This window comes from Meleagris gallopavo, chromosome 10 (assembly GCF_905368555.1).
Source record: "Meleagris gallopavo chromosome 10, MGAL_WU_HG_1.1, whole genome shotgun sequence".
Taxonomy (NCBI): domain Eukaryota; kingdom Metazoa; phylum Chordata; class Aves; order Galliformes; family Phasianidae; genus Meleagris; species Meleagris gallopavo.
Window position 1 is genome coordinate 14,640,358 of NC_139413.1, and position 24,986 is coordinate 14,665,343.

Consider the following 24,986-nt stretch of genomic DNA (forward strand, 5'->3'; position numbering starts at 1 on the left):
TGAAATATTTCCAGCTTAGAAGACTCCCATGATGCAATCCAGTGTTAGTCCCAAAGTGTGGAAGCAGTCAGGTATTCACAACCTCCCCAGTCCAGATGTTGGCTGGATTCAGTAGGAATAAAATTGGGCCTGCAAGATATTTGGTCAGTATTCCTTAACCTGCATTACTGCACATTTTGTTTATTATGGTATACCAGTTTCCCAGAACATCACTTTAGTAAACATTTCCTAAAGAAAAGATTCACACTGTTTCTCTTGAATAGGGCTTACAGACACAACAAGGCAGACTGTGAAGTGTCAGCTTGGCAACGGGCTGGGAACAAGGTAGATGCCTCCCGAACCTGGAGCTGAAAAGCTCCAGGTTACCCACAGTCTAGAGATGTGTAGGTGTCCTGCCTAACCTACTGCAGAAGCATGGATGTAGGACTGGCATTAAAATGCTGCAGACATCAGTGTGTCTTCCTGTGCTTTTGATTGGAAAAAGAGGATTGTTAGCACAAGATAGTTGTGCAGTCCTGAAGAAGAAAAAATAAGTAGAGAAATCATGAGCAAAGAATCTCTCACATGTTGTCTAGTTGCTTTCCTGATCAGAAAAACAGGATTTTACCCATTTCTTGTTAGCAGCCGAGACCTATATGTTACCCATCAGTAACTGAGTATTTTTTCCTCTTGACAAAAAAAAAAGCTGGTACTCTAAGTTTATATATAAAGAAAATAGTACGCATTTTTGTACTATCATGTGTAAAATTGCGTAACATGATACTGGCTATATCCCAAGAGAAACCTGACCTAAACTTCTTGTTTTTCATCTCTACCTGATTTCACCAATATCCAGTTTAATTAGTCTTACATGCTGTAACTAGGCTAGAAATCTCCAGCAGACAAAAATTAGCTGATTTTTCTATGGACTGTTAATAGCATCCACAGATGCCAAGTAATTTGGCATCTACTAAAGTAATTATCTCCTCTTCAAACGAACTGCTTCCCACTAGCCTATTTGAAAGCGTACAGATTCCTAGCTCCTGTTTCTTCTTTACGAATAAGATGTAGCAGGATTATATTAAAATAAATTAATTAAAAAATGCACTAAATCTTACTTCCAGTGGATGAAGATGTGTTATGCAGTTATGACAACCATGCATGAATTTTACAAAAAAAAAAAAAATAATCAAGAGGCCTTACACTGCAGTCACAAAATGAATGAGATGCTTCTAAACTGAATGTCCATGTGAGTTACTTGGGATGTCTTAAAAAAACAAACAAAACAATTTAATGAGTGTCAGCAGAAGTAGTTTGAGAGGAGTGTAAGTATCAACTAAGATTTTCATAGTGGGCTATCATTACAATGGACTTTGACACATAAGTCAGACCTAGAGAATATACCATTGTAGGGATTTCCCAGTTATGCCTGCCTTGTACAAGAGATTGGTGAAAAATCTGGGCACTGACGTTGCGAATGGCCAACAGAAAGCCGAACTTTTTTTTTGACTGTGCTACTACATGACAAATTTTGTAATCTGCTGCCCTCCAATGGATACTTACAGAGATTACGTCTAAAAGTGAAGGACTGCATGCAGCAGCAGCACTGTGCTTGAGACAGCTAAACTTCTAAAAAAGCACTAAAGAGAATAAAATAATATTAAAGTATAAAGGTTTTTTTTGTGTACTGTGTTTAATATCAAAACCACAGCTAGATCTCCTTTCTTAATATTACTTTTTTTTGAGGTTACTTTTACATCCAAGTAGACATGTTCTAGTTTACCGTGTGACAGATAAATTTGTTCAATCTGCTCGTTAGTTTATGATATATGAATACCTATTATGATTACATACATAATATAACACATGCAGTAATGATATCCAAGTAATAGATATTCCTGCTATGTCTGATTAAAAAAAAAAAAATAAATACCTGCTAACATTCTGCCTGCTAACCCAACTCTTTATGACCATTATTGGTACACTAAGAATTCTTCTAGCACTAATGTTTAAAAATAAAGCTTTTGCTATGAAAAGTATCTTATGCACAGTTCTTAAAAAAAAAAAAAATTTATCAGATTTTAGAGCAAGGAGTGAATTTGACATGTAATGTCCTGTTGCTTCTATAGGGCCCTCTAAGAATCTGCTATGTGAGATTCTTTTGGCTCTGCAGCAGTCTGAGATGCTAGATAAGATCACAATGCTACAAAACATGTTCATCACTTTCTAGAACTCTGTATGGTGATGTTGATAGAAAGGAAACCAGTTTTGTAAAGATTTGTAAAAATAGAACAAGGTTGGGAAGGAGACATTTTAAGTGTAAGTTTCCCAGGTGAATAATCAAATTTAGTGACAAAGGAAACTTTCTGTGACCTCATACACCTAACGGTAGCAAGACTCAAAGCAGTCAGGGTCCTCTTAAATGATGGTACCTACAGCTGTCTGAAGTTTCGCTTTCCGGTGACCTCACCTCATTTAATAGTGGGATAGCTTCCGTGTGTGTGTGGAAGCTTAGCAGTGTAAATCCTGTGAATTCATGGGACACTTTGAGAAAATTTCATTCTCCAAAGAGGTGAACTTATGTACTGTCTGTGTTAACAACATGGACATGTCATTCCCTCCCAGAATAAAGTCCGAGAGGGTCATCAGCACAGTTTGCACAGGCCTAGTGTCAATTCTTATGTTTTTCAGGAGGTTACTTTTGTTTGTGGTTTCTTATCAAGAGAAGTACTTGAGTATGAGTTATGAGGACAATCATAATTCAAACTCTGGCAATAATTCACCACAACTTGGAAAGCAGCAACTTTCTTAAAATGTTCAGCCGTGTTTTGTGCCTCACACTCTAAGTGCCAGCCTTTCCCCCGGATCTCACTACGCACCAGTAGAACCTGCGCCCTGTTCCACCTCAGTCGCCCTTCTCGGCATAACGCTTCACGCGGCGCTCCGGTGCCCACCTCGCCCTCAGGAGGGACGCCGAGGCCGCGGGCTGAGCGCCGCTCCCCGCGGGACACCCGGTGGAGCCGCCGCCCTCCCGCTCTCGTGTGGCGCCGGGCCGCGCCTCGCTCGGTCCGCGCGGATCTACGCTCTCTTCGGCCGCTCGCGGCCCGCTCTGAGGCCTGTCCCGGGGCTGCTGGCGAGCTCTCGGCACCGCGCAGCCGCCATTTTCCTTAGACGCGTCGGCGGGAACTCAGAGGCCAGCGGGGCTTTACTCATCCCTTCGGGCGGCTGGGCTGCACCCGAGCGGTTCTTCCCGGTGGGCGGGAGCGCGGCGGCGGGGCGGGAAGCGCGGGCGCGCTGGCCGGTTGGATGGCCCACAGCGGGGGGCGGGTCCCGGACCATCGGAGGTGCGGCAGGCCGCTTCTTCACGGCACCTGCGCGCCAGGACTGAGAGGACGCCTCAAGGCTCCTCCCCTAGCGGCTCGTTGCGCCTCTGCGCAGCCGGGGGCCGAGGCGGCAGGCCGGGCGGGAGGAGGCCCGTCGGTGAGGCGGGCGGGCTGGTTGGTTAGTTGGTGCCTTTCCAGCTGTGAGCTCGGGGTGCTTCACGTTGAGAGTACGCTTTGGTAGGTGCGTGTTATCGGAACGATAAGCGCAGTGTGAGACGGCTAAGTGCCGCAGATATGGGGGAGAAGTAAAAGGAAGCCCCGTCTGATCCCTCTGCTCCTTTTGCATGGTGAAGTTTGTTTCTCTGCGCTCGGTTTTCCTCATTTTGCAGAGTATGGAAAAGAAAGGGACAAAACGTTGTCACGTGCAGCAGTTAAGTTTCAGTGGCCTTTGTTAAAATGCCCAGCCTCCCACAGTCCAGCAACGGTTCTCTTGGCCTGGTCTGTCATGAATTGCTTCTGTGTGACAGAGAAAGTGTTGTGGAGAGGAGTCTGTAAGGCGGCATGCTCTCTTCCTCCGATGCTTTCCTTCTCTGGCTGTACAATGAAGCAGTCTTTCAAAGAATTCATAAAGATTGCCCGAGATACCACATTCTTTTATGTTTGTATATGCAACAGATGTTAAGCAGAAGGCAAATATAAAGGGACAGCAGCACTTGGCCTGTAGTTTCAAAGGAGAGGAGGGAGGGAGGAAGGTGAGTTCATGAGAAGCATTTTGTAACTTTACTGGAAGAAACTTTATTGGGATGAGAAAAAGTTACCAGCGGACATTATAAAACATGTACAGAGGTAGTTATTAAGTGTGCGCTGATCCTAAAAGTAACAGTAAATAATTCTTTTGAGCCTGTGTTAGCATGTTATATACAATAATAATGGGAATGTGTGTGTGTGCATGGAGAAAGAAGAGTAGGTTGTGTTTTCTTTTTGATGTCTGGGGTGGAGACTGTAGCAGGCCTTTGCCTTTATTTCCTTAAAATTTTGCTTAAAAGCAAGCATTCCGTGTTGCAGGAGAGGGAAGAGCATTTCCTGGAAAAGCATTGCAAGTGTTTCGGTGTAGCAGAACTACATACAGAAACCTTGACTTTCCTTGTTGAAGCTTTTTTTCCCATTTTTTCCCACTATTTCCATGTATTCCAGAATTTTTTTTTTTCCTTCTATTCCTCATAAAATTTTCACAGTTTCTACACTTCTCTGGCATTAAAGGTGGGTATCAATTTTTACTTCAGGTATCTCGTGTACCTTCAGAGATTGACCACACTGCAGTGATACAGGTCTGCTGCTCTTCATGATATGCTATAGTTTTGCATGACTGCCTCCCAGCAAGTAATGCCTTATCAGATATCACACTACCTTTTAGTGTAGCATGGCACTAATGCTATCGATACTTACAGACTTTTTTTTTGTCTCTGTTAGGTTGCAAGATAACTTTGCATGTTGAATTTGGAAATTTTTATATCATCTTGCTACTCCTCAGTATAAAATGACCAGATAAAGACATGCCTATTTGTCACACTTCAATAACTACTGCAATTGTTTGCTGTAAAAGTAAGGTTGTCTTTGTCACTCATCTAACCCTGGGAGAGTAGTACTGTTGCTGTAGTCAACATAAGGTAGAATCCATATGTTGAACACAGCCAGGAGGGCTTCACGATCTTTTTTTATTTGTCTTTGTAGTTATCAAAATTTATGTCAAATATGCTAAGTGCTATTATTAAAAGTAACTTTAAATGTGGTTACAGATCTTATTAAACATACGTATTTCTTTTGTGTCTCTCAGAGTATCTGCTGACTGGTGTGGAATATTTCATTGCTGTTTATTTTTGCTAGTCCTCTGGCCACCAGAGTTGAGGACATTGCTACTATTTCTGCTTTTAAAGGAAACATCAGTGAATTACATTTTTGCAGATCACTAAATGCCGTGGGCTTGTATGGATATTCCTGAGTATCTAATTGAGTTAAGTTCAAGTCAGCGTCGTGTCAGAAGGATCTTAATTTCAGAACTGAGCCTGAGTTTGTAGTACTGGAAAAAGAAAGGCAAAATAACATACTTCTAAAACTTATTATATGAGGCATCCTTAAAAGGAGGTGGTCTTTATTTACATTTTCAGCATAAGGAACACTGTTTTATGGGAATAAATCCATTCTTCCTAAAGAAAAGCTCCTATGTTTTTCTCTTACAAATTCAGTTCATTTTCGCATTGTCATCTGATGCATATGTTTAAACAAACTTCTTGGAAGTAGCTCCCTGAGGTATCCGCTCATATGTCTTGTTGCAGTCATTGATTAACAGGGCTTGTTTTTTTGCGGCCAGTGGACAATCTGTTACTTCATGCAGAACATCCTTTCTGGCTGTCTATTTTCAGCCATGCTAAATATTTAATGTTTGCCCAAGTCATTGAGGCAAAACTTTTTAGTTATATGAACTGCATAGACCTGCTACTGCAGTATGAGTGGTCATTTTAATTATCTCAGATTTGAATGCTTAGTTTGAAACACCTGAAAATGGAGACTGGTTTTAATGCTGGCTCCTTTTTATGTTGTGTGTAAATTGTCAACTCTGATAGTAATTTGTATTAGACAAATGCGTTTTCACAATTTTAACAGAGACTTTCAATTGCATTTAGGTCTTAATTTTCATTGTAAGGAAAAAAATAAAAAGGTTATTGCTCTCAAATAGAGGAAACTTTCATTTTGTATGACAGAAAAATTTTAACTGTAACTGTCAGCTAAAGTTTTATCCTTGCTTCATATAGAATGTGATAAGGTGGTAATTTACTAGAATTGATTTCAAAGAAAAAAAACCACTGATAGGAAGAGAAGGTTTTATCTTTTAAAAATGCTTGGTGATGTTTAGGAAACTTGTTCCTGCAATATAAGGGTTTTTTCCAGATTACTTATTTGTTATACAGGCATGCTTTTTGTTTCACGAAGCCTCTGTTGCCGTGGCATTGGAACGTACCAACTACAAACAAATTTACTTTCTAGGTCCATCAAGCTTTCAGCCTCTGATGTAAGTATTCAATCTACTTCATTGATAAAACTATTTTGTGCAATATTTTAGAGAGCCACTGATTTTGTAATGCTGCCAATAAATTCACATTAGCTGTATTTTCGTTACTCCTAGTTACCTTCACCCAAGCATTTAGTATTAAGACTAAAGTAAGTTCTTCTAGCAAGTTAAATATTTAACCACATGAACGCAACAGAATTTGGCAATTATTGCTCTGTATAACCATTTCAGTTTTTAAAGTCAGTGCTACAGGTACGAGCTGAAAGGATTGCCTAATTGTTAGCGTTAGCCTGAGATACAGGAGGCTGATTCCTGCCAGCTTTATCACAGAATTTCGGTACGTCAATTCCTTTGTATCTCAGCTTTCTGTTAATTCAGCAGGGGTAGTTGTGATTTTTGATGCTGCTATAGCAAGGGATATAAAAACACTGCAAGCTTAATTTTTTTATAGCATCTCCTTAATTTCCCATCTTAACTGCATTTGAGATTGTTTAACTTCAGCTTAAGTCTTTCTCTTTTGCTGAGAGAAAAGAAACATTGTGATATGGTGTGTGGCTGGAGGCTAAGCTTGGTGTGTATAGAACTCTGGAATGTCTTTTTTTTTTTTTTTTTTTGTGCTCCCAGGTGACGGAGCAGTTCATCTAGTTAGCAAGCTGGATCAACCAAGGCACGTGTCAGATCCTATAGACAGCTGCTGAAGCTGTTATACAGATAACTGTAGCACAGTTTGCTCAAATGAGAGGCTTGTTTTAACATAAAAGCCACTTGGGAAGTCAGATTTGGCCTAAGTCAGTTTTTTGTGTGCTGTATTTTTATTCTGTTTAAAGTACCTGGATGTTTTTATTGTCGGAGCTGAAATTTCATCCTGTCTTTATTTTTGAATTTACTTAAGATTTTGACTTCATTTGCAGCTTTTGATGTTGAATTCCACAATTTAATTATGTAGAAGTATGTGTTTCTGTCATTAAATGTATTGCCATTCAGTTTGCTCACAAGTTTCTTTATATTATGGAAAAAGATAAATACAAGCAGCACCTGACTTTCCATCTAAAGCAATCAGTGTTAGGGAAAGCAGGAGGTTAGAGTTAGAGCTTGATGAGGACATGGCTCTTAGTTTAACACTGATCCTAAACTCATGGCAGTTCTAGCTCTGCACCCAAAAAGAGCTTGAAGATTATCAAGCTGTGATGTAATTGGGCTACACTAAGAAGGAACGTTCAGAGTTCTCATAACCTTTTAGAAGAAAGAATGCTCCTTAGGGTATCATTTATAAGTGTAATTTGTTCACTTTGTCAAAGTAGCTGGACTTGTGAACTCTACTGTAAGCCAAACATCTGAAAACTGGTGTAAGTTTAGTTGTTCTGTTTCAAAGCTATTTTCAAGGCACACACACACACAAAAGTAGACCTGAAATATTAAGTATTTAAACTTAAAGTAGTGTGAGGACTGTAACAGACTTACTTTACTTGCCTACATATTTTTAGCTATGGAAAATTACTTACGGAAGTTAAGATCTATGTTACAGTTAAGAATAAGGACCTACAGTGGAAAGGCTTCTAGTGAGCAGAAACAATTTTAGGAGGAGCTGATCAATAGAACAAATTTCTCACGGCACCGTACAGAATTCTCATTTTTAGCTGGAAAGTAGCAAAGCAATGTTTCTTATACCTTATAGTATGAGTAATAGTCCAGCATGTGGAGAGAAAAAAATGGAAGTGTGTGTGGAGAGGGGCTCAGTCGAACCTGCGTTATTGATATTTATATAATACTGGCAGACATTTATTTACCAAGACAAACATTGTAAAATTGGATTCATCTTCTAAACTATATGTTTTTAAATAGATGCAGTACTGATCACCCAGTCAAAACTCATTCTTAACTATCGTGTATGTCTGTCTAGTTACTGTTTGCTGCCTGAGGATAAACAAAAGATGTCCTATGTGTTGTTCTTTGGATATTTGTCTCTTACAGATGAGGTCAGAATTAAATCCATGCGGAAAACAAATGAGCAGCAAAATATCTGTTAGTTTATTTATTGTTTTCCCACGTTTCAAATGGTTACACATGTAGTAACTTCATATTGTAAAATGACTGAGTACAAACATGTACCTGCATGAAATTACAACTGAAAGTCAATCCCACTGTTTCAAAGTTGAAACTTTAAACATAATGGCAACTCAGGTATTTAGTCCGTCTCAAAGTGTGGTAGCTGGAGTACTTGGTTTTTGAATCTTTCATAAATGAATAATACCAAACAGTGGTAAAAGTCACTGAAATTAGTAGTCGGACTCAAAGAAACCGTAGTGTTTGGGGCTCTAAGGGTCTTATTTTCTATGTGAATTGCTTTTCAAGTGTCAAGCTGATTTCCAGATAGAAATGGACATGCACTGCTTTATGATTATTTTTTTGCTTGCACATACAAATAAATTTGGTGGTTTTATTTTCCCAAATCTTCTTCTTTTTATTTTTAATACCAGAACCATTAAAAAGTTTACAGGGAGAACTATGATGTATATTCTAAAGCAGTTTCCTAAGACTTTCAGTAGTGGTCTTAATATACAGCAAAAAGACACATTCTAATGTGTTTGATGTATTGTAATATGAACTACCTTTTCTATTTTCTTGCTAACCATCATATTGGCAAATAAAATTGCATTGAAAAAAAAAAAAACTTTCCAAACTGTATCGGGCTTGAAAGAAAAACAGCTGTTAAGATATTAGTATATCGTCGAAAAAACAAAGAATGTATGTATTCTAATTTTTATTTTTAGATCATTTTTTGAAGCTATTGAGCTAAGTTATGCTCCTCATCCATCCTTGCTGCCAATTCAGTTTTAGATAGCGATGAATGAGGATTTCTGACACTTTTAATGTATTTTCTTCTTAGTCTGTGTTCAAGCTATTACAGAAGCTTTAATGAAAGACTGTGTCTATAATTTTGAGTAAGATCTGAATTCAGTTGGCGGTGGTATATTTCAGAAAGCACGAAGGAGGGTTTGTCATGCAGGATCCAACAATGTAGTACTTTGTCTTTCCTAACAAAACTGTTCTATCTTTATATTTTGACCTTGCAGACAATGGCTTTTAGACACAAAAACACAAGACGAATTGAAGGCCTTGATAGCAATGTGTGGTAAGTAAAAGGAAAATATTTCCTTTTCAGAAAAGGCCATTGGCTAGTGTATTTTCTTTCCAGATTGATAATTATTGCCAATAAGAAAGTGCACAGCTCTTGCTGTCTCTGCTGAAATATATTTGTTACCTGCTTAAAAGAAGAAGCAATGAACCAAATTCTGTTAAATAGTATTTCTGAGCATGAGACATTAGGCACAGACAGTAAACCAGATAAGACAGGTATAGCTCCTGGATGTGGCAGTATAGCTGGCTTTCAATTTTAAATTTGAGTTGAATAATTATCTCAGTAATACTCACTTCTTGTTTACCAAATGAATTTGACTTTATTTTTAAGCCATTATTGCTTGTCTTTGGAATTTCTTATTCTTAGTATGCTTTTTACTAGTTATAAAACTGGTCACAAAACACTATTACCGTCACTGGGAAAGGTGGGATTTTGTTAGTTAATGAAAACAGCTTGGGGCTTACATTTGTATGTATGTATATATATGTGTAAGTATATAATGTACAAACACAATGTTGTTTTGGTCATCCAGCCTCAGAAGGTGGGGTTTCTTTTTTGTTAGCAATTTGTTTTTATTTTTGATTGATTGAACTGTGTGTGATGCTATGTTTTCTTTTCCTTTTTTCCTGCATAATTTTTAGCATTTTACCCTTTCCTGACTACCTACATGTTAACATGAGTGAAAGATAACAAACAAAAAAAACCCACCCATACAAACAAAGTTGTTCAAGAGCTTTAAGCTTAGTTTCTGATAGGGTACTGGAAACAGTTAACAAAGAGCTTGTAGCAATCCATTGCCTAAAGTCATAAAAAAAAAAAGTTATAATTCTCAGAAATTGAGGATAGAGACTGGGTGGTTTAAATGACACCTTCACTTGACAAAATCTAGCCTTTAAATCATGTAATATTCCTGTTCTCCTTCAGGTCTACTTCGTTTTGCAAAGAGGGTACTGTTTCACTTCTGCCTATATGCAGAAAACCTATATGCTTGTGAGTGTGCATATAAGCACCATTCTGCTGGTAAGGCAGTTATTCTGTGGAGCAGAAAGTTAACTTTTTTTTGGGTTCTCTGACTCCTGTGGTTACTTAACATTCCAGACTCTATTTCTCAGCATGAGCGCACTTTACTAAAAACTGTACTGTGAATTTGGCAAAGCAGAATACTTCTTTTGTCTTCTAATTCTCTTAAAGGAAAAGATAATTCCATCTGATATGTTAAACTGAAGATGTATTTTTTTTCTGCTAGGGTTGAATTTACAAAGGTGGCAGCAGATCCTTCAATTGTTAATCTTGGTCAAGGCCTTCCTGATATATGCCCTCCCAGCTATGTTAAAGAAGAGCTGGCAAAAGCAGCAGCAGTTGACAGACTGAACCAGTACACACGAGGCTTTGTAAGTACTGTGGAACTTGAGGAGTTGAGGTCAGTGGAGAACTTGCCACAGGAAAAAAAAATTGACTTCGTTTTAAGTTGGTTTTACTGGTAGTTCATACTTTTCTGTCCCAAATTAAGTTTCCCTAGTAGTTTTATCTGTTACCAAACAACAGACTGTGAGTCTTCCTTAAAGCAGAATACTTGCTCAAGAGCAAAATGGTAGCGTGTGTATAGGATTGTATGAACCTTTAAAGACAATATAAATCAATTTGCAGATTAAAAGATTGTAAATTACACGTTTTCCCTTTATTTGGTCAGTGTAGACGTGAATTGGATAGGATAATGCTAGGATGAGAAAGAAGTACACCATCAGTTGAGACAATGTCTCAAGAAAAGATTCACCCATGATGTCAGCAGATCTGAGTAGAGATTAGGAAGTGTTAGAAAGAGGAAGTTTCCCCTCTGGAGGATAGTCACTACACAGTGTGTAACTTGTAGCACTTTGGTGGTGAACTGGTTGTGGAGTGACTCAGGTGGTGCAGCATTCCTGTGTAGCTGACACACTCATGGGAAAAAGTGGCTGTAATTTTAATCAAAAATGACTTGCAAGTCTTAAATTATTGCAGTGGTCTTGTTTACAGAGAGGTTCATAATTTTATGCCTTATGTGCAGAGCTACGATGTTCAATATTTAGAGGAGGATTTTTGTTATATTGCTGAATATTCTCCCAGAACTGCTTTCTCCTTTTTTACCAGGTATCCAAAAAGGCAGGAAAAAAGGTTTTTCATAGCAGGAAACCTCTAGTCTTCCTGAGTAAACAGAGTTGTGCCTTTTTATTCCTATGTCGTCTCTGTTTTATGTTTGTTTTCTTGTTCATTGCACATTTTGAGAAGAGTACACTAATCTCTGTATCAGCTGGCGAAAGGTGGTCTGAGGTTTGCAATATATGAATTATCATTCTGGTCACAGGAGCTGTTTACCAGCAGTATATAACCAAGATAAAAAGATTTTCCTTGCACCAAAACATTTTTAGTTGAAAGTTAATGAAAATGAGAAGGCACTTCAGATGGAGATATGAGTAGGTAAGAAGCAGTCACTAAAAGGAAGGAAGATTAACTGATATCAGTTTATTCCCTTCTCTCCTCCTGTCTCTTGTCCTAGCTGTCCTACAGGCTACCTAAAGTTATCCTGAGATATGATGATAAGGTAGAAATTCAAAAGTATTAGCTATGCAAGAAGAATTTCCTAGTAAATTCAAATAAAATAGCTTTGCTTACCCAATGTACAAATGCTTTAAGCCATGCTGCCTGTTAAAACATATTAACACTGAGGGTCCATCTCACATCTTTCTGTTTCAAAATGTGTTATTTTGATCCATGGGAGGAAGAGCAATAGTCCCTCCCCCCCAAAAAAAGGCGCCCCAAAACACTGGTGTGTTCCCAATGTGTGAACTCTTTCAGATGCATTTCTTTGCTTTGAACAGGGGCATCCATCATTGGTGAAAGCCTTGTCTCAAGTATATGAGAGAGTTTGTGGAAGAAAGATTGACCCTCTCACAGACATCCTGGTGACAGTAGGAGGTTATGGATCTCTCTTTAGTACAATACAGGCTTTAATTGAAGAAGGAGATGAAGTAAGTTTTTATTTGAAATATTAACTTGTGTGCACTGAAAAGAGAATTTGACTGCTTTTTGTTGTTGTTTGTTTGTCCACTTATTAATGTTTGGCCTTCTTTTTGATTTCTGGTAGTTTGGTAAGTTACAGGAAGTAATTCAGACCTCTCCGTATTTGACTTGCAGCTCTAGAAGCAGCCTTTGGATGTTGTCTTATCAGTTCACCAGCTTACAGACCCTTTTCTTTTATGCTTGGCAATACCTGCAGCACTTTCTTTACTGTTATTGTTAGGTGACATGATATTGTATGTTTATTTAAGAAAATGCCTGGATTGTTGTTTGCAACAGAAAACAAAGTGTGATGCAAAGTATTACCTGTGAAAAGCTATTGTATGTCAAGCTCTATTTTGAACCATTGAGTTATAGCAGCAAAGGCAGAAAAGTCCTTTAGAGAAAACATCATTAATTTACTGTACTGTCTGTGGTGATTCATCTCCTCACAACTGATCTCAGTCTTTTTGGTAATGATACTAAATGTCATTTTGGAAGAACGTTTCTTTGGGTCTGCAGTGAACAAAAGCTTTTTTTCTTATGTTGTGCATTTTGCTTTCAGCATTTTCTTGTTTTCATTTATATAATGTGTTCACACTTCTATCTTTTATTCCTTTTTTGTTGCTGTGATACTCACTTCTCTCTTTTTAACAGTTTTCTTAGTTCTCTGCTCTAACCTTTCTTTGGATTGGTGGTTGTGGGTTTTTTTGTTTGTTTGGGTTTTTCTTTTCATATTTCCAAGCCTCTGCCTAGCAATTTTCCTTGAATTTGTCCTTTTTTCCAATTTGAAAATTTTCTTCTGTTGGAATTTAAAGACGTAGGCCATTCTTTCGATACTTGGAAATTCTGTGTTGGAGGTAGAATCCATGTCTTTAAAAAGAATACATTCCATCTGACATGGCAGATGAATGCTTACTTCCACCTGGAATGTCATAAATTAGGGCAACTGTGCTGTTCAAGAATTTGCTGTGGTTATCTCCCACCTTTGTCCTGCACATTTACATCTGTGCAGCAAGGCCCCAAACATTCCCCATGTTGTATGTTAGTGATTGTAACATTGTAACTACAGAATAACAGCCAGTTTGTGTGTTGTCAAAGAGTAGTGCTTATTATGCTTAGTCTAAGGGCATTATATGGAATTGTGTTTTTTTTTTTTTTTTTTTTTTTTTTTAGAGACCTCAAAGATCATCTAGTTCCAGCTCCCCTGTACAGGCTGGATTACCAGCCACTAAATCAGACACTAGATCAGGCTGCCCAGGGCCCATTCAACCTGACCTTGAACATCTGGAAGGATGGGACATGCGCAGCTTCTCTGGGCAGCTTGTTCCAGCATCTCACCACTCCCTCAGTGAAAATTTTCCCCCTGACATCTAATCTAAATCTCCCCTCTTTTAGTTTAAAACCATTTCCCCATGTCCTATCACTATCTATCCATGTAAAAAGTTGATTTTTCTTCTGCTTATAAGCTACCTTTAAGTATTGGAAGGCCCCGATCAGGTCTTCCCAGAGTTCTCCAGTCTTCTGATCATCTTCATGGCCCTCCTTTAGAGCTGTTCTGAAAGCTCCGCATCTTTCCTGAGCTGAGGGCTCCAGACGTGGATACAGTACTCCATATGGGGCCCATAGAGGGCAGAGTAGAGGGGGACAGTCGCCTTCCTTGCCCTGCTGGCCATCTTTCTTTTGATTCAGCCTAGGATGCTGTTGGCCTTCTGGGAAAGGAAGAACATTCTGTGATTTATTTATTTATTTATTTATTTATTTATTTAAATCAGAATGGAGTGCCAGAAACATTATCAAGTTAGATTACCAAAGCAAATCTGGAAATACGATAGTATTGTGCACTGAAGATTTTCTGTTTCTGATGTTGACTATTGTAATTTCAGGTAATAATAATAGAACCATTTTATGACTGTTATGAACCAATGGTAAAGATGGCGGGTGCAAAGCCTGTTTTTATTCCATTGAGATATGTGAGTAGTTTTAAAAAAATTATTTATTATAATAAACTTCTATACCTAATGCAGTTTGATGAAAACCTTATAGGAGATGCTTTTCTGTGCAGTGTTTCAAAATATCCAATTATACAAAAATGAGATTGATTATTATAGTGTAAGACTGATATAATGATAATCCAAAGCAAATAAAATATTTTATTGGTGCTGGAAAAGGTAGGACAGTGTTTCTCATTTTCTCATTTACTTTAATTTGTGCAGTCTGAAAGCTGATCAACATTCCTTTGTTTGGATGTGATCAGAAAATATTCTTAGTGGAAATGGGGGAAGGATGATTATGCCAGTGCAAATTCTGTATCTGTTGCATTTCAGAATATTTGGTTTCTGATCTCTTCAGCGACTCATATAGTGATAGAGTAGAATTTATTTTCTAAAATCCACTTATTAAATAAGAAGTTATTATGTGGTAGCTGATGTATTTATTGGTAAAAAAAAAATGAATAATTATCATATAGTTAAGTTACATATTGGTACTTCTGGCATCGTGTTGGCAGGTTGTATGGATTTTTATGGATGCAAGATGTTGATTTTTCTGAGAGGGCTGAGGGACTGCTTTTCTTTCCTTCTAGGCATATGTCAGAAAATTAGTACGGCCATGCTCTTTGATCTTAGCAGAAACTGACCCAAACTTCTGTCATTTTCATGTACACTGAGGATGTAACTCCAGAGCCTCAGTGGTAGATATTTTTAACTCTTTGTTTTCACATAGATAAGGGGGGAAGGAACTAAAATCCTAGTCTAGTGGTGATTTATCTTTCCAGCCAAGCATGCGCATAACTTGTTCTAGTGTATGGGAAGGCCATAAACTCTACTGTCATGTGATTGGACTTCCTGCATTACGTGCTATGTGTGTGTGTAACCAGATCCTGGAAACCGGTTCTTGGGGAAGCTGTGAGACGGGCATCAGGCAGGACAAGACTGCCATTGTCACAGTAATTTGTGTAAATCTTGATCTTAGCCTCCTGCCTGTTTGGGGAGCACCTCCTCCCAGGGAAGCAGAACAGGTTGGATAAGTTGTCATGTGTTGTTAGTAAAGTGTCTGAGGATGATAACTTGGACACGTCTGTTTAGGCAGTAGCAAGTTGCATTCCAGTAATGCATTTTTTTTTTTTAATTTATTTTTCCAAGAAAAATGGTGGAAACTCTGCGTCTAGTGCTGATTGGGTCTTAGATCCAGCTGAACTTGCAAGTAAATTTAATTTGAAAACAAAAGCAATTATTCTGAATACCCCACACAATCCTATAGGCAAGGTAAGAGTCCTTCTTTAACGCTACTATAATTTCATAGTATGCCTTAAATACTGTGATTAATGCATTGCCTTTACTTTTTTGCATCCCAGGTATTTACCAGAGAAGAACTCCAGATAATAGCTGATCTCTGTATTAAACATGATACTCTGTGCATCAGTGACGAGGTGTATGAATGGCTGGTGTACAAGGGAAATAAACACACAAAAATAGGTACTTATATCTTTTTTTGTGATGTCGTAGAAGCAGCTGTGGAATGATATTGCAAACTTACCCCTAAAATAATGTTTGCTGGAAGAAGTTCAAACTTTAAGCTTTTACTATCTCAAAATATCAAGAGTAGCAATAAAAGAAACTCCATGAGTGAGGGCTGTAGTGGAAGCATCACTGTAGAAATTGATTCTTATAAAAAATGAAAAGGAAATTATATCTAAATGACCTTGGAATGCTTATTAGCTCAGCTACACAGCTACTGGTCGTACAGCTTAGTATGTTAATTGCACTGGCCATGCATAGGCTATGAGTCTGTTTTGAAAGTGCTTAACCTCGTGGTGATACCTTCTAGATACTTCATTTGTCCAATACCTTCTAGAAGACCTTCAGATGCTGAAGAAGTGGAATGTTTTCGGTTCATGTAATTGTAATTTGCGTTAGTGCATCGTACCAAGTTACCACAGTAACTGGTGCTTTATCCTGTTCCAATTACAAAGTAAGATGAGTTTAGTTTATAGCTTTCTTCATAGACCTAGCAGGTGATTCATGCAAATAGCCATCTTCAGAACCAAAGTCACTGTGGGTGGTGTAAGGCAATCCATTTATTTTCCTTTGCCATAGCAACAGGTTTGAACACTCATGTTGTCAGTTGTGCTTTGTCATAGTGGACAGGTGCTGAGTTCTTAAAACACAGTAACTTTATTGTTTATTACTATCAGCCTTGTTATGTTAATGCTTCAAACCAAAACATTTACAATTGAACAGAAGACTTTCTGTAGTTCAGCGTGCAAAATAAAAAATCCCTTATGATTATGAGAAAAGGTAAAGCCTGAAAGGTTACTCAGCTTCATTCATTTCAGTATGTACTCTATGACATCATCTTTAACTTTATTGTTAAGATGATCATAAAACTTCCATAAAAACATGAGAAATAACATTACTTCAGTAAAAAAGCAAGATCTGTTTATTTTAACTTCAGTTTCTTAGATTTTAAATCTACAAAAAGAAAATGTAAGAAAAAACGGCATGTGCTATTTCTCTATTTAATAGCTCCTGTGTTTTCATATTAAACTTTCCACTCTCCATCAGTGCACTGACACTTCCTTTCTGAGAGATACAAAATGGATATTGCATCAATTTATGGTGTCTGGTGGTGGTTCCTTAATATAATTTAAAAGAGTTGCTCAACACAGATCATAAAATTAGTACAGTCTTTGTGCTGTCACGAAGGCTGTTTTCTGTAGCGTGGTGCTCTTCATCATGTTTCTCATCATTATCTGACTTTGTAAAAACAGTGAACCTCCCCTAAGTAATGATTAGAATTTAGAGGTAGCATATTGTAACTGAGGATTAAGAACAGACATCTCAACAAGCTGAGTGCCAGCCCAGGTAACAGACTTATATGCGTTAGCTTGTACTTTGATAGTAAATTGTGGTCCAAGTCCCTTATGGTGTCATGTAATGATGCTGCCATCTGGCATGGAAGCACGGAAGAATTTGCTTATTTAAAACCTGCTTGTAAAAGCAATGGAGCTGATTCTTCCCCTGTGCTCTTTTGCTGCTGCTATTGTTTGAAATGCTGTTGGATTCTATCTCCAAGGTTAAATTCCTATGACTGTGTGGCAAAACAATCTCTCGCTAGAGGGTATTTGCTTTGAAATTCAATTATTTTTGCTGAGAGCAAGTTCAGTTGTCTTTAGGAAGTAATGCATACTCTTGACCTAGCTAGCTACAAGATGCATCTGTTCAAACCGCCTTTTATGTTTTCAAGGTTACAGAGCAGTTGAGTGAATATGGGTGAGCTAATAAGAATGAGTCTCTTTCCTGTAGTTTGGTTTCTTTTCTTGGCAAGTGTGCTCAGAAAAATACAATGCATGTTTTTGAAGAGTTGCAAAGGCCTTTACCATGCCTAATGAATGTAACTGCTGCAAAACCTTTCTTATAAAAGTCAGTGTTTGTTTGGAAAATCTGTGTTTGTTGATCTCTCTAGAGAGGGAATTTAACAACTGATAAATTTATTGGTAGCAGTTATAATGTACAAGTGTGCTAGAGCCCAGGTGTTGCTTAGCACCGAAACTGCAACTGCAGTTATGACCTTGTCTAATTTTGCGTCTGTGACTTGTGTCTTGATTTGCCTGTTTCTATTGCAAATGAGTTAAGTTAGAATCAAAATGGTAAAGCAGTACAGAAGAAAGCTGCAAGCCGACAGAAGAGATCTTTGCTCTGTCATCAACTTTGAAAAGGAAAAAAGATTTTGATCTCCTACAAGATAGAAATACAAAGATGGAGATAGGCTTCCTTGTATCCCTTAATACTTGCAGACACTCTTACCTCCTTCTTACTGCGTGTCAATCTCAGGCCTGTTCAAATTGTATAATAAAATCTAATTTACTTACTCTGTACTGGGTTTCTAACTCATGTGATATCTGACTTCTAAACTAGAACCTTAGAAATTATTTTCTTTTTCTGATAAGAGATACTGAATGATACTGAACTGTTTTCTGGACAATTCTGTTAAAACAGCTGGGAGTGCTTGGTTTGATGTTGTATATAGTGCCCTTACCAGGCATCAGAAATAATACCGTATTGAGGTAAATAAGTAGCCTCTTAGATTTTATCTTTTTTTCTGAATAATTCTGCATCTGAGGAAAACTAACATCAATTTTCACCAACTATGTCTCTCCTTGTTTTCGATCTTTTATCCAAATCTTACTTTTGTGCCAAGATCTTTGGTCCATATATTCTTTCTCACTTGTTACAGTTGCTATAGTTTTCAAATATTCTCACTACAATTATACATCAGCATATTGTAGTTCTTAGCTAGGAGCAAACTACATGGAATATGTGAATGTACTTGTACCCAATTAATTTTATTTTGTATACAGCTACATTGCCAGGTATGTGGGAAAGAACAATAACTATAGGAAGTGCTGGGAAAACATACAGTGTAACTGGTTGGAAGGTAAGGAAAATCACGTAAGAATTTAGTTAAGTAAATAACAGGATGCATTTCTCACGCTCCATTTTTGTTACCTGTGTTTCAAAGCTTCTGGCAAATCTGTGTGTCTCTAAAAAGTGAAGATACCATTCAGCTGGAGCAACTACTTGAACACTTTTGTTTTAACTCTGTTCTTGTCTTTTGAGTAGTGAGTTCTTATGAGAAAAAAAAAAAAAAGAATAAACATAGTATAATTTGTTCAAAACTCTTGGAGAAGACTTGGATGCTATCATATTTTTAACTATCCAGTAATGTGATGGTGATGTTGTTTTCAGATTTATATAATATCTTTTGGAATGGTTTCTCTTTCAATACTGTTAAAATATTAAATAATAATAATATTTTGTGTGACTTCAAAATACATATTAGAAAATAAAATAGATAACCTTTTGGCAGCTAAATGCTTTTTTCATCATCTGTGGTCAGACTGAACCATGACAATTGAGTTGTCTGGTTGAAAGTAGATTTGATCCGGTAATGACCTCTTGTTTTATGCTCAAACCATCCTTGACATGGGTGCCTATGAGATGGACCTAAAACAATTGGCAGTATCATTCCTAATAAAGGATCTGTTTAATTTCTAACTTGTTATATGAAGAATTAAAAGTTTGCTTGATATTCTTTGAGATGTGTTAAGTGAAGCTGTTATTCTTCTCTCATACCTAGATTTTTTTAAAATGCATTATAGAGCAAAGTTGTTATAAACTAGCTCTCTTCTGAGTTCTTTACCAGAACAAACTACTAATTGTTAAAGAAAAACTTGAGACATTTTCTAACTTTAATTCTTTGTTTATTTGAAGTAATGGTGTTGCAGTAATTATAATATATGCATTTTTTTTTTTCCCCATAGCTTGGTTGGTCTATTGGCCCCCAGAATCTTATTAAGCATTTGCAAGTAGTTCATCAAAATACATTATATACTTGCCCAACTCCATTACAGGTAGGTACAGATGGAGCCAAAGAAGTTACTTTCTGGCGTAGCAAACTTGTAGACCTCACCATGATTAAACAATAATCACAACAATTAATTTTTAATTGTCAAAAAACGTGTTCTGGATTGCTAGGAAAAGATAATAAACTTCATCAGCTGACTAGATATTTAAAAAAATAAACAAAAAACAACCTAAAACAAAATCAAGGAAGTCTTGCAGATTCTTTATTCTTCTTTCACACACAAACTGCTGCTTCTTGCAGAAAGCACCACTCATAACAATCTGTGTGGTTTCCTGCCAAATGTAAGTAAAAGTTGATGCAGTAGGGTCTTGTTTTACTGACAGTTATCTTTTACCTTTTAGATCACAGTTTATTTATTAGTATTTTATGATTACGTTGTCACTAAACTCAGCTTCAGTTCATGTTGTAAACGCTTATGTTCAGAGCTTCTGTATGTGATAAATGCCTAGCGAGCAATTGGTGCGTTGGGTTTTGCTACAATACAAGTTAACAAGCAAATTACACTGCTGGATGTAGTTTGTGTAATTTGTATTTGCTGACTTGCTTAATAAGAGCCTGATCCTACTACAGAATCAAAGAAGGATCTTCATAATTTCATGAGTATTTTGAACATTGTCTTTCCAGGAGGCTTTGGCACAAGCACTTTGGGTAGACTATAAACGCATGGATGACCCAGACTGCTATTTTTACTCACTGCCTCGAGAGCTGGAAAGCAAGCGTGATCGGATGGCTCAGCTACTTCAAGAAGTTGGGCTGACACCTGTCATTCCAGAAGGAGGATACTTTATGATTGTTGATGTTTCTACATTAAGTAAGTTTAAAAAATATATATATATATATTAGGGTATACAAAGCAAATATTTTTAAGCTGAGAAAAGAACTTTTATTTTATACTATCGTCTCATTTCTTGTTCACATAACATTGTCAGAAATACTAATTGGGAATTAAATTTTCTATTTGACTTTAGCCTGTAGGTGGATTTTATAAGCTTGAGGAAAAATGTTTGTTTGCAGTTGTTACAACTGTCCTTGTTTTGCAAAGCTTTGGCAAAGTTTTAGGAAGGGCAAAGGTTGTGGATAAAAAAAAAAGTCTATTTCTTGAAAGTCTATGATTATGAAATAATTTGAGAGCCAAGCATTTGGCTTAACCTCTTGTACTTGTTAGCTGTTTCAGTATAATTTGAATTATGTTTCTTTAATAAAAGTATATATCTTTATTCTGAAGTGTTAGTGTAATGCTGTTGGTGACTGCCTTTCCTGGAAAATCATACAATTCCTTTTTCGTAGATGTGGATCTCTCTGATGTAGATGAGAATCAACCTTATGATTATAAATTTGTCCGATGGATGATATCATCGAAGGTAAGATGTCCTAGTTATACTCTAGTTTTAGAAATGCTTTTCTACTGAAATCCAAAGCAGTGCAACCATGCTTACTCAAAACATTGTTTGGTATTTGTGCTATCTTTTGGAAATGATATGGCTTAAATATTGCTAAGCATACTGGTAATGTATTTTATAGGTTTGTGTTAAGTTCCAGCACTTGTTGTTTCTCTGCTTAAATGCTAGTTGTAGAAAAATATCTTTGAAATGTTTTGTCTAAGAAAAGTAATGTGAATTTATTTAAACTTAGTTACTCAAATCAAAAGTCAGCCTTGTATTTTCCTGTTGGAAGATGTTGGAAGAATTTTAGAAAATCATACTTAAAACTGTTTTTAATATATATGTATAATAATATTTTTGTTTAATTCTTCAGAAACTTTCGGCAATTCCTCTTTCAGCGTTCTGTGGGCCTGAGACAAAAAGGCAATTTGAAAAATATATACGTTTTTGCTTCATTAAGGTAAATTTGTGTCCCATGAAGACTCAAAATCAATGCAGCATCAAAAACTGCAATAGGCAACTGCTACATTTTTGCCCACAGTCTGAGTTGGATGATTTTAGAAACAAAAAATCAGTTTAGTGTTGAATTCAGCATGAAGTAGCTTCAACAATCTTTTTCGCCAATGGACTTGAGACCAGAAATATAGATGACATATTTCTAACAACTGGGTGGTTAGGTCTTTTTTTTTTTTTTTTTAATATAAATTTTGTTGATCTGTAAACACATTATTGACCAGTGATGACACTGAAAATGTATGAGGTGGATATGCAATCACTTAAAGTGGATCCTATAACAAGAATAAGAAATAATTCCCACGTATAGCAAAATGATATACTAAAATGATATGCATGAAGTACTGCATGTCTGTTCAGTTTCCAGCAACAAAAATCACAAGTTGGCTTGAAGTTTAGTTCACCTGAAATTACAAGGAGTTTTACACAAGCTGCAAACTATAAAAGAAAACAAAGACATGGGAAGGAATCTTGTCTGTTTTTTAAAGAAAAGAGAAATCATGAATTAGATAACATCTGTGATTTTGTGAGCACCTGATTTTCACATGTTCTTTCCGGTGTTTCATCCAGTTGTTGAATCTGTGCTTTGGTAATCTGAGTGCTGTAAGATGTTTCTCCTATTGCTCTGTCACAGTGTCAACATAATGAAATGTGACAACTCTGTTTTAGTAAAAGAATCTGTACCTTAGCTTGGTCCAGTAATGGGTGGGAATTTCTGCTTATGTTCTCACAGCTCTTAGGATGAGGCATAAAGACAGTGATACAAACAGAGCCAGTAACAACCAGAGTGAAACTTGCTGATAGTTGATGTAGCTTGCCAAGGATGAACAGCACTAATCACAAGAAGTTAACCACCACCTGTATGATTCATTGTGTTGTAGCCAAGCCATGCAACTGACCAGTGGGTTACTTGTATTCAGAGGGTTTATGTTTAAGTAATAGCATAGCTTGGTTGCATGAAGTTTTAAAGAACGCACCTATACACATAAAGATTAGGAAACTATGCTAACAAGTGTCCAGTATAGAGCAGCCAAGTGCGTCATTGTATAAATGCCAAATATTTACATAAGGACTACCCAGTTTAATTAAATTTGATAACACTAATATTGAGGAAAAAAATGTTATTTTTGTAACAAACATCTAATCTTCGCAAGGAATGAATTTTTTTGTGTAGTGCAGATAACTGTCAATGACAGTGTGGTCAACTGGGATATTAAGAGGTTGCAAGTGACACTGCCAAATATTGATTTGGGATCATATAAATATGACTACTACTGTTTTCAAGAATCCATACTTGCAATAATAGTGATACTCCTTGTTTCGCAGAAAGACAGCACTCTGGATGCAGCTGAAGTGATCCTGAAGAACTGGAAAAAGCAGAGAGCTTGATTGTTGTTGTTGTTTTTATTTTTGCTCTTAATTAACTCTTCTGTCTGGTATAATTATCTTATACTAGAGCTTTTATTGCAAACCTAAGAACAAATTACTTAATACAGTACAGAATTAATATGACATTGTAAATAACTTTGTACTGCCACCTGCTGAGGAGTTAAAACAATGATTTACTGATATTTGTAATGCAACTCAGGTTATTTTAATTCTTTTCAAAATTATCTACTTTTTTCCTTTAAAAATAATCTGTGGGATTCACATGTCTTTGTGTTAGTGAAACATGAAGAGTTCTAGAACTGGGAAATAAAACATTGTTGTAGGTATTTTAAGTTTTTTGGTATGAAGTGGAGGAAAATTGCTATATGTCTCAGAGAAGACAACCACGGTGCCTTTCTATGTACCTATCTACTCTGTCCATGCACAGATTGCGTCAGTTTAACTAAAGTGATTGAGTTAAATCAATTATGTGTTTATACAGGCAAGATCTAAAGGAATAATCAGTATTTGGTTACTTTAAACTCTTAAGATCAAGTGGGAACATGGAGATGGTCCTGATATTGTGCTGTAATTCTGTGATATTATGGAGCTCAGTTTTGACTATTCCTAGCTCAGTGGATAAAGGACAGGTTCAGATGAGATAATGTGGAGAATTCCTTCATTGTTGTCTCTTCTCTGTGCAGTCTTTTAATCTCTGGGTAGGTTTCCCACTAGCAAAAACAATCTGAGTAGGTAACCTTTTAAATGTGTTGTATTCTTCACATTTGTTTGGTATTCATCCCACAGACCTTATGCTGGAAAGCTCAAAGAAATTCTATTGCTAGATTTGCAACTATTTTACTTATTCTGTGGTTACAGAGCTGGAATCCAGCTGAATCCCATCAGTTTGTGACCATGGACAAGGACAGAAAGAATTGTGTGGAAATCAGACTGTGAAGTGATCTGCTAGGTTGCTTTGTCATTAGCCCAGTAGTTGGTTCTTTTCAGCTGCTTTGTGCTGTTGTTCTCCAGATCTCCCCACAAAAATGGTTATTTGCTATTTTACTTGTAATGACCTGTTGAATATGTATACAATGATGATAAAATAATATCAAAAGAGACTTATAAATAAAGATCATTGCATCATGCTAGTCTGAAATACAACTGCAAAAAAGCACAGATCTCTGAGTACTTCTACAACTGTTCTTATAGCGTAAGATTTCCCTGAGATAGCTTGTTGGTAGCATAAGAGCTTGCGTATAATGAGGCTGTGTGTCTCTCAAAAGCAGAAAGGTGTTAGGATGTTACTCGCCTCCCTTTACTGCGTTTATATTGCTTTGTGAACAAAAGCCTCATTGCTTCCAAAGCACTTGATGTGATGTGCTCATCTTTTTTTGTGTCGTTAAAGGTCTGGACATGTAAGATGCATTGCAGAAATGAATTGATATACCAAGCGTGATTCAGTTGCTCTGGCTGTTGATCGTTGCCTCCATTCGCTCCTTCGAGGCATTTGACTGACATCTAATATTTTAACAAAATAACATTGGCTAAATAAGCAACTACAAAGGATCTTTAGACAAACAAGTAAGATCTGATGACTTATTGTCATTAATGTACTGTTTGTTTTGTTTACAAAGGCAGTTGAACATCCCATTGAATGATTGTTGGAATGGTTACGTTAATGTGAGAACTGCAGCACGTTTTGACTTTTGTCACTGGGGGCATGAAATAACTTTGGATTACATTTTAAGAAA

General features: G+C 37.0%; 2 protein-coding genes across 23 annotated transcripts in view; one reads left to right on the top strand and one right to left on the bottom strand.

Moving 5' to 3' along the window:
- The window catches only part of LRRC8B (leucine rich repeat containing 8 VRAC subunit B), a 29,867-nt gene extending 26,522 nt beyond the window's left edge, over nt 1-3,345 (bottom strand). Inside the window, exons 1-2 of one of the 3 annotated variants that reach the window (XM_085231053.1) lie at nt 2,934-3,345; nt 1-129 (exon numbers count right to left, since the gene is read on the bottom strand). The gene's annotated coding sequence lies outside the window, so the exon portion shown is untranslated. The other 2 variants (XM_085231052.1, XM_085231051.1) reach the window with 2 other exon arrangements.
- On the top strand, nt 3,271-24,032 carry KYAT3 (kynurenine aminotransferase 3). 20 transcript variants are annotated; one of them, XM_085231058.1, is made up of 16 exons: nt 3,401-3,539; nt 4,586-4,630; nt 6,269-6,369; nt 9,444-9,502; nt 10,755-10,899; nt 12,364-12,513; nt 14,428-14,514; nt 15,420-15,560; nt 15,685-15,807; nt 15,897-16,017; nt 18,903-18,979; nt 19,866-19,955; nt 20,594-20,780; nt 21,257-21,330; nt 21,725-21,811; nt 23,191-24,032. In XM_085231058.1, exons 3-16 carry the CDS (start codon nt 6,271-6,273, stop codon nt 23,251-23,253), a joined length of 1,503 nt encoding a protein of 500 aa, XP_085087184.1. In that variant the 5' UTR covers nt 3,401-3,539; nt 4,586-4,630; nt 6,269-6,270; the 3' UTR covers nt 23,254-24,032. The 20 variants fall into 20 exon arrangements, with proteins under 20 accessions (XP_085087181.1, XP_085087183.1, XP_085087199.1 ...); XM_085231071.1 differs by having other exon boundaries at nt 6,345-6,369; XM_085231064.1 differs by lacking the exon at nt 4,586-4,630 and adding an exon at nt 3,978-4,054 and having other exon boundaries at nt 3,405-3,539.
- Nucleotides 24,033-24,986: the final 954 nt, after the last annotated feature.

Excerpts from the sequence above, each read along its gene's own strand:
- KYAT3 (XM_085231055.1), top strand. The coding sequence starts at position 3,286 with ATGGCCCACAGCGGGGGGCGGGTCCCGGACCATCGGAGGTGCGGCAGG. Across the intron at positions 16,018-18,902 it reads AAATAAACACACAAAAATAG|CTACATTGCCAGGTATGTGG; the intron begins GTACTTATATCT and ends TTTTGTATACAG. Across the intron at positions 20,781-21,256 it reads TGTTGATGTTTCTACATTAA|ATGTGGATCTCTCTGATGTA; the intron begins GTAAGTTTAAAA and ends CCTTTTTCGTAG.